Source organism: Syngnathus floridae, chromosome 15, assembly GCF_059516105.1.
Source record: "Syngnathus floridae isolate MCC-2025c chromosome 15, RoL_Sflo_1.0, whole genome shotgun sequence".
In the NCBI taxonomy this organism is placed as follows: domain Eukaryota; kingdom Metazoa; phylum Chordata; class Actinopteri; order Syngnathiformes; family Syngnathidae; genus Syngnathus; species Syngnathus floridae.
Genome location: NC_142427.1, coordinates 12,005,097 through 12,014,465, shown reverse-complemented (window position 1 = coordinate 12,014,465; position 9,369 = coordinate 12,005,097). Strand labels below are relative to the sequence as shown.

Sequence of the window (9,369 nt, the reverse complement as noted above, 5' to 3'; positions counted from 1 at the left end):
CCAGTCTCAGGGCGGACACTCTCCTCTTAGGCCACTGAGCTGGTAAACACTTGTGTCGTAGTATAACACTTATAGTCGTTTTTAAATAACGTGTATACCTATATACCCCTAAATATTGTTATCCAATATATCTACTGCAATTTCACATTAGATTGCTGGTTTGAAATTTGCTTTTGATATTATTATTTTTAATAAACATTTATGTTAAAACGTGTCTGGCGTCTTATTCCTTGTTTTTATATTCGCCAATTAAAACATAAAAATCAGACATTTTATGTGACAATATGTGTAGGTACACTACACGAGGTTAAAAAAAAAAAGAGCATATGCAAAGGAGCAAAGGAGCAATGGCCATATGCAAAGGAGCAATGGCCATATGCAAAGGAGCAAAGGAGCAATGGCCATATGCAAAGGAGCAAAGGAGCAATGGCCATATGCAAAGGAGCAAAGGAGCAATGGCCATATACAAAGGAGCAATGGCCATATCAAGTCAAGAATCAAGCATCGCGCTGCAAAAGTCGACGTGTGCGGATCATGTGCCCAGTAGGGGGCAGTGTGGTTGCCTTTGGTTATGGGTGCACGACGGAAAGGTTGCAGGTGTGGACAGTGTTTAGGGCTCTGATGGTTGGTCTTGCTTTCGAGGTGCGCTGTGGTTGTGGCTGGTCTGGATCCAGCGTTGTCTTGTGCTTGGTTGCCATTGACGGCCCACTTGGGGGAGGACTTTTCAAACTGAACTTTGACGTGGAGCTGAATGTCCAATTTTGCCATACGACTTGTACCATTGTGTATCTTTTTCAAATTCCACTGCAGACCTCAATCGGAAATCAAATTAAGGGGGTTTTTATTTCAAAGTTTGTGCCCCTAGTTGTCTCTCTATGTACAATAAAAGAGTCGAGCAAGAACTTATCGATGCTGCACTTGCAGCTTTTTTTAAAGAGTAATTAAAAGGTCGAATTTCCTCCAATATATAGTTTTAAAAAATGTTACTGAATGGGTGAAACGTATGAGAGTTTAAAAAATAAATAAAATTAAAAAAAGGCTTGTGGAACTTTTGTTAGCACTGTAGTGCCAGCAAGGGGGGGCTGGGCAGGGTGGTGGGCGACTGTTCCATAAAAAAGAAATGATCAGACATGTATACATTATGGCACAAGTTGGCGTGGTCAAGCCAATTTCAGTTGCGCTGTGATTGGTCAGACTGAATTTGGGCAGAGGTAGGAGGCGGGCAAAGTGGCACTTAGGTTTTTGAAGGCAGTTTTCAGTCTTGAGGTGAGCGACAGGTGCAACCGCCCGCGTGTGAAGTGGCCTGTCACGTGGTACGCTAGTGTGCAAAGCACCATTGGACGAGCAGGCGAGGAAGATTTGAATTGACGGATGTGACGTCATGTCTTCGGGTGAATTGGGGAAGTTGTCAAATACCGGTGCAATCACCCGCGCAGCGGGCGGTTTCTCAGGTAAGCTAACATGCTAGGAAATGTTTGTCGTTCATTGGCGTTTCTCACGACGGACGCCTTGTTTGTTTGTTGCAGGATTCAAGGCGAGTTATCAAATGCAGGCGCCACCGACCGTGTGGCGGTTTCTCGGGTAAGCTATCAAATGTTTGTCGTTCATTGCCGTTTCTCACGACGGACGCCTTGTTTGTTTGTTGCAGGATTCAAGGCGAGTTATCAAATGCAGGCGCCACCGACCGTGTGGCGGTTTCTCGGGTAAGCTATCAAATGTTTGTCGTTCATTGCCGTTTCTCACGACGGACGCCTTGTTTGTTTGTTGCAGGATTCAAGGCGAGTTATCAAATGCAGGCGCCACCGACCGTGTGGCGGTTTCTCGGGTAAGCTATCAAATGTTTGTCGTTCATTGCCGTTTCTCACGACGGACGCCTTGTTTGTTTTATGCGAACAAATATCTTGAAAATCTTTTCACACTCGTCCCGGCCACCGCGACTGTCGTTTTGCCGCTACAGTATTTCAAATCTCTTTGGCGTTGTGTTTCGTCAAATTAACAATGTTGCATTACATATAGTGTGCTATTTCCGTGTTATGCAAACTGATGAATGTGACGAATTTGTTACGTCATGTTCAAATCTATTCCAAGATGGCGCCCGCCCGCCTTCCGTTATGCAACAAACATTTGCGAGCGTGATTTTCTCCCGTTTAGTCGACTGCTCGATTCATGCCGACATTTTTGAGTGAGTTGATGGGTGATAAAATTAAATTATTATAATTCGGATACTTTTGTAATTATTATAACTCATTACAATATACTGATAATTGTATACATATTTTAAATATAAAACTGGAGTTGGTATGTGTAATTGTTGCAAAAATATCATGCCATTGCCACTCTACTCAATGTCTATAATTGTAACTCCCAGATGCAGAGCATATAGTATGGTATGATATTGTATTGTATTGTATGTATTGTATTGTATGCATTGTGTGTATGGTAGCGTATGGCAGGGTATTGTATGTGTTCTATGTCAATCCATCCATCCACCCATCCATCCATCCGTCCGTCCGCCTGTCCATCCGTCCATCCACCCACCCGTCCATCCAACCCATCCACCCACCCACCCGTCCATCCAACCCATCCACCCACCCACCCGTCCATCCAACCCAACCCATACACCCACCCGTCCATCCAACCCAACCCATACACCCACCCACCCATCCATCCACCCACCCATCCATCCACCCACCCATCCATCCAACCCATCCAACCCATCCATCCACCCACCCACCCAGCCACCCAACCCATCCACCCAACTCATCCAGCCACCCACCCAACCCATCCACCCAGCCACCCATCCATCCATCCAGCCACCCACCCAACCCATCCACCCATCCATCATTCCACCCAGCCACCCATCCATCCAGCCACCCAGCCATCCACCGCTTATCCGGACGTCAGATTGCGGCGGCAGCAGCTTTAGGAGGGACTCCCAGACTTTCCTCTCTCCAGCCACTTCATCCAGCTCAACCCAGGAAATCCCAAGATTTGTATGTATTGTTTGTTTTGTTGTTTTTTGTTTTGTTTTTTGTTTTTTTTGTTTTGTTTTTTGTTTTGTATGTATTGTATTGTATGTATTGTATTATATGTATTGTATGTATTTTTTTTTTTGTTTTGTTTTTTTTGGTTTTTGTTTTTCTTGTTTTGTATGTATTGTATTGTATGTTTTTTTTTGTTGTTTTTTTTGTATTGTATGTATTGTTTTGTATTGTTTTTTTTTTTGTATTGTATGTATTGTATGTATGTATTGTTTTGTATTGTTTGTTTTGTTTTGTTTGTTGTTTTTTGTTTTGTTTTTTGTTTTGTATGTATTGTATGTATTGTATTGTATGTATTGTATTGTATTATATGTATCGTATTGTATGTATCGTATGTATTGTATTGTATTGTATGTATTGTATTGTATTGTATTGTATGTATTATTTTTTTTATTGTTTTTTTTGTTTTTTTTGTTTTTTGTTTTTTGTTTTGTATGTACTGTATGTATTGTATTGTGTGTATTGTATTGTATTGTATGTATTGTTTTTTTTTTTTTTTTTTTTTTGTATTGTATGTATTGTATTGTATGTATTGTATATATTGTATTGTATGTATTGTATTGTATGTATTTTTTTTTTTTTTTTTTTGTTTTGTATTGTATGGTATTGTATTGTATGTATTGTATGTATTGTATTGTATTGTATGTATTGTTTTTTTGGTTTTTTTTGGTTGTGTTTTTGTTTTTTTGTATTGTATTGTATGTATTGTATTGTATGTATTTTTATTATTATTTTTTTTTTGTTTTTTGTTTTTTTTGTATTGTATGTATTGTATTGTATGTATTGTTTTTTTGTTTTTTTTTTGTTTTTTGTTTTGTATGTATTGTATGTATTGTATTGTGTGTATTGTATTGTATGTATTGTTTTTTTTGTGGGGTTTTTTTTGGTTTTTGTTTTTCTTGTTTTGTATGTATTGTATTGTATGTATTGTATTGTATGTATTTTTTGGGGTTTTTTTTTTTTGGTTTTTTTGTATTGTATGTATTGTTTTGTATTGTTTGTTGTTTTTTTTGTATTGTATGTATTGTATGTATGTATTGTTTTGTATTGTTTGTTTTGTTTTGTTTGTTGTTTTTTGTTTTGTTTTTTGTTTTGTATGTATTGTATGTATTGTATTGTATGTATTGTATTGTATTGTTTGTATTGTATTGTTTGTATTGTATTGTATGTATTGTATGTATCGTATGTATTGTATGTATTGTATGTATTGTATTGTATTGTATTGTATGTATGTATTTTTTTATTTTTTTTTTTGTTTTTTGTTTTTTTGGTTTTTTGTTTTGTATGTACTGTATGTATTGTATTGTGTATATTGTATTGTATTGTATGTATTGGTTTTTTTTTTTTTTTTGTATTGTATGTATTGTATTGTATGTATTGTATTGTATGTTTTGTATGTATTGTATTGTATGTATTGTATTGTATGTATTGTATTGTATGTATTGTTTTTTTGTTTTTTTTGGTTGTGTTTTTGTTTTTTTTGTATTGTATTGTATGTATGTATTGTATGTATTTTTATGTTTTTTTTGTTTTGTTTTTTGTTTTTTTTGTATTGTATGTATTGTATTTTTTGTTTTTTTTTGTTTTTTTTGTTTTTTGTTTTGTATGTATTGTATGTATTGTATTGTGTGTATTGTATTGTATGTATTGTTTTTTTTGTTTGTTTTTTTTTGTTTGTTTTTTTTGCATTGTATGTATGTATTGTATTGTATGTATTGTATTGTATTGTATTGTATTGTATTGTATTGTATGTATTGTATTGTATGTATTGTATTTATTTATTTTTTTTATTTTTTTTTTGTTTTGTATGTATTGTGTGTATTGTATTGTATTGTATTGTATGTATTGTTTTGTTTTTGTTTTTTTTGTTTTCTTTTTTGTTTTCTTTTTTGTTTTCTTTTTTGTTTTTTGTATTGTATGTATGTATTGTATTGTACGTATTGTATGTATTGTATTGTATGTATGTATTGTATTGTATTGTTTGTATTGTATTGTTTGTATGTATTGTATGTATTGTATTGTATTGTTTGTATTGTATTGTATGTATTGTTTGTATGTATTGTTTGTATTGTATGTATTGTATTGTTTGTTTTGTTTTTTGTTCACCCATCCACCCATCCATCCAGCCACCCATCCAGCCACCCATCCAGCCATCCAGCCACCCATCCATCCAGCCACCCATCCAGCCAGCCACCCATCCATCCGTCCATCCAACCCACCCAACCCATCCATCCAACCCATCCACCCATCCTCCTATCCATCCACCCACCCATCCATCCACCCATCCAACCCAACCCATCCAAACCCAACCCATCCAAAACCCATCCACCCACCCATCCTCCTATCCATCCTCCTATCCATCCACCCATCCACCCACCCATCCATCCACCCATCCTTCCAGCCACCCATCCAGCCAGCCACCCAGCCAGCCACCGCTTATCCGGACGTCGAATTGCGGCGGCAGCAGCTTTAGGAGGGACTCCCAGACTTTCCTCTCTCCAGCCACTTCATCCAGCTCAACCCAGGAAATCCCAAGATTTGTATGTATTGTTTGTTTTGTTGTTTTTTGTTTTGTTGTTTTTTTTGTTTTTTGTATTGTATGTATTGTATTGTATGTATTGTATTGTATGTATTGTATTGTATGTATTGTATGTATTGTATTGTATGTATGTATTGTTTTTTTTTTTTGTTTTTTTTTGTTTTTTGTTTTTTTTTGTTTTGTATGTATTGTATGTATTTTTTTTTGTTTGTTTTTTGTTTTTTTTGTATTGTATTGTTTGTTTTGTTTGTTGTTTTTTGTTTTGTTTTGTTTTTTGTTTTTTGTTTTTTGTTTTGTATGTATTGTATGTATTGTATCGTATTGTATTGTATGTATTGTATTGTATGTATTGTATTGTATGTATTGTATTGTATGCATTGTATTGTATGCATTGTATTGTATGCATTGTATTGTATGCGTTGTATTGTATTGTAGGTATATTTTTTGTTTTTGTTTTTTGTTTTTTGTTTTGTATGTACTGTATGTATTGTATTGTGTGTATTGTATTGTATGTATTTTTTTTTTTGTTTTGTTTTTGTTTTTTGTATTGTATGTATTGTATGTATGTAATGTATGTATTGTATTGTATTGTATTGTATGTATTGTATTGTATGTATTGTATTGTATGTATTGTATGTATTGTATTGTATGTATTGTATTGTATGTATTGTATTGTTTGTATTGTATTGTATGTATTGTTTGTATTGTATTGTATGTATTGTATGTATTGTATTGTATTGTATGTATTGTATGTATTGTTTTGTATGTATTGTATTGTATGTATTGTTTGTATTGTATTGTTTGTATGTATTGTTTGTATTGTATGTATTGTTTTTTTGTTTTTTTTTGTATGTATTGTATGTATTGTGTGTATTGTATTGTATTGTAGGTATTGTTTTGTATTGTTTTTTTGTTTTTTTGTTTTTTGTTTTTTGTTTTGTTTTTTGTATTGTATGTGTTGTATGTATGTATTGTATGTATGTATTGTATGTATTGTATTGTTTGTATTTGTTTTGTATTGTTTGTATTGTATTGTTTGTATTGTTTGTATGTATTGTATGTATTGTATGTATTGTTTGTATGTATTGTATTGTATGTATTGTTTGTATGTATTGTTTGTATTGTATTGTATGTATCGTATGTATTGTATTGTATTGTATGTATTGTATTGTATGTATTGTATTGTATGTATTGTATTGTATTGTATGTATGTATTGTATTGTATGTATTGTATTGTATGTATTGTATTGTATGTATTGTATGTATTGTATTGTATGTATTGTATTGTTTGTATTGTATTGTTTGTATGTATTGTTTGTATGTATTGTTTGTATGTACTGTATGTATTGATTGTATTGTATTGATTGTATTGTATTGTATGTATTGTTTGTATTGTATTGTATGTATTGTATTGTTTGTTTTGTTTTGTTTTGTTTTTTGTTTTGTATGTATTGTATGTATTGTATTGTATGTATTTTGTTTTTTTGTTTTTTGTTTTGTATGTATTGTATTGTATGTATTGTATGTATTGTTTTGTTTTTTTTGGTTTTTTTTTTCTTTTGTTTTATATTTTTTGTTTTGTATGTATTGTATGTATTGTTTGTTTTGTGTTGTTTGTTTTTCTTTTTTTTATGTTTTGTTTTGTTTTTTGTTTGGTTTTTTTGTATTGTATGTATTGTATTGTATGTATTTTATGTATTGTATTGTTTTGTTTTGTTTTTTGTTTTGTTTTGTATGTATTGTATTTATTGTTTGTTTTTTTTTGTTTTTTTTTTTTGTTTTGTTTTTTGTTTTGTTTTTCTTTTGTTTTTTCTTTTTGTTTTTGTTTTGTATGTATTGTGTGTATTGTATTGTATGTATTGTATGTATTGTATCGTATGTGTTGTATGTATTGTATTGTATGTATTTTATTGTATGTATTGTATTGTTTGTTTTGTATTGTTTGTTTTTCTTTTTTTTTTTGTTTTGTTTTGCGTTACTTTGCAATATTGTTGTTTTACTGTTGTTTTTTTAATCATGAAATGAACTGTTTGTACTGTAATTGTGTGTGTACCACTGAACTGCAATTAAACTGTGAACTGAATTCAAGTGGTCCATTTTAAACATTGGCATTGGCAGTCTATCGTGCATACAAACTGGAATCATTTGAGACATTCTCAATGACAAGACAATTGTAAAGTTAGGCTGAAACAAAATTGACTTGTTAAATATGCAGTGTCAGGCTTTTTATTTTTATTTTTTTAACTACACAAAGAAAAGCTGCATGCATTCTAAATTGTTGACAAAAGCCAAGTAGCCAGACACCCGTAGATGCAAACGACAAGTGTACAAACGGTCTCTGTTGCAATCAGTAAGTCATCTTTGGCAACCCTGCTTTAAAATGGCCACCGAACTCAGAATCTTGCAGAATGTTGGTACATTTTCTGTAAGAGTAAAAGCTGTTATTTGAATCTAGTCAGAGCCATTTTTTGGTTTGTTTTGAATCGTCATGCATCATGTGGGCATTCTTGTGAATAAAATCAACAGTGGTGTGTTTGCTTCCTGTTGGTGGTCTTGTAAATAAAGTCTACTTTGGTGTCAGTCATCATTCGCAATGTGCCTCAATCGATGGTGCATCTCTTGAATGTGGAACTTCTTGCATGTTTTGTTACAGGGCTTGATGTCTTCATTGGCTGTCTGACAACAAAGAAGGCTGCTGCTGTCCAGTCCAGGTTGCTGCTATAGTCAATTGAATGTATAAACATAGCGTGTAACTTCCAGGACCTTAGCTTTCAATTCAAAGCACAGTTGCGTAACTACACGGCCAGCCTTGGCACATGTACTGGGTGGTACAACCCAGTTCAGAGTGAAGTAAAGGCCAGAGTGTTCTTATTCATACCGGCATCCTTATGAAATTGACCATATCAGAAAGGCTAGATGAATTCCAAGTGCTGCCACCGAGTAGCAACGTATTTGCCTCAACCTGTCTGATGCTGGGTCAATGCGATGCACCTTTCGTTGTTTTGCCCAAAACAACCTAAGAAATAAAGAAGTACTGCCGTTATCTCGCCAGTGTGCATGTGTGTTAAAAGTACAAAACAAACTCATTTGCATGATAGACGTCTAAACCACATGCTAGATATTTGCTTCAACCTGTCTGATGCTCTATTTAACTGTATGTGATAATTTTTAACAAATTTAATCATTTAAATTTTTAAGTACATTACAAATGATAGGCGCCCCCAATTAGACAGCTGGGTCAATGTGACCCGTCTTTTACGGTTTGTTCTGCCCAAAGCAACCTAACAAATACACAAGTACTGCCGCTATCTCGCCAATGTGCATGTCTCTAAAATGTACAAAGCAAGCAAATTCATTTGCATAATAAACTTCCAAACCACATGCTAAAAAAATATTCATGTGATGCCAATTTGAGCAATGCCGCATCCGAACCCGAGGCTGGGGGTTCCCCGTTTTTTTACACCTCCGCTAATGTGTATCAAGCATACCAGATGGTGTTTTAGAACAGCCTAGAAATTAAGTTACAAAAAGTTAAAAAAAGTTTAAAAAAACGTACTAAAGTTTAAAAAAGTTATTGATTATATATTTGCTCCAAGGAGGGAGTATCGACAAACGTCACCTCCTTCATAGTCTGCGCATTGTTGTGTGCTTCGCAGCGCGGTGTAGACAGCAGGGGGGGCAGGCGGCAGGGGGCGCAGGCGGCGCAGGCAGCAGGGGTGGGGAATCGAACCCTGGATCTCAGGTGTTCGAGCGCAGCGACGGAGCCACTCGCCAAGCGTGGCGAGCTCG

At 34.3% G+C, this 9,369-nt stretch overlaps 1 protein-coding gene across 1 annotated transcript; it reads left to right on the top strand.

Annotated features, from left to right (window-relative positions):
• Nucleotides 1-1,159: 1,159 nt before the first annotated feature.
• Nucleotides 1,160-8,623, top strand: LOC148386750 (uncharacterized). Its single transcript, XM_088399455.1, has 5 exons — nt 1,160-1,451; nt 1,527-1,581; nt 1,649-1,703; nt 1,771-1,825; nt 8,234-8,623. The coding sequence occupies exons 1-5, from the start codon at nt 1,382-1,384 to the stop codon at nt 8,302-8,304; spliced, it is 306 nt and encodes a 101-aa protein (XP_088255581.1). The 5' UTR covers nt 1,160-1,381; the 3' UTR covers nt 8,305-8,623.
• The last annotated feature ends 746 nt before the right edge of the window (nt 8,624-9,369 follow it).

What these genes read in the sequence shown, in the direction of transcription:
- LOC148386750 (XM_088399455.1), top strand. Translation starts at nt 1,382, where the DNA reads ATGTCTTCGGGTGAATTGGGGAAGTTGTCAAATACCGGTGCAATCACC. An exon ending in ACCGTGTGGCGGTTTCTCGG is followed by an intron (nt 1,582 to 1,648) that starts GTAAGCTATCAA and finishes TGTTTGTTGCAG; the next exon opens with GATTCAAGGCGAGTTATCAA. An exon ending in ACCGTGTGGCGGTTTCTCGG is followed by an intron (nt 1,826 to 8,233) that starts GTAAGCTATCAA and finishes GTTTTGTTACAG; the next exon opens with GGCTTGATGTCTTCATTGGC.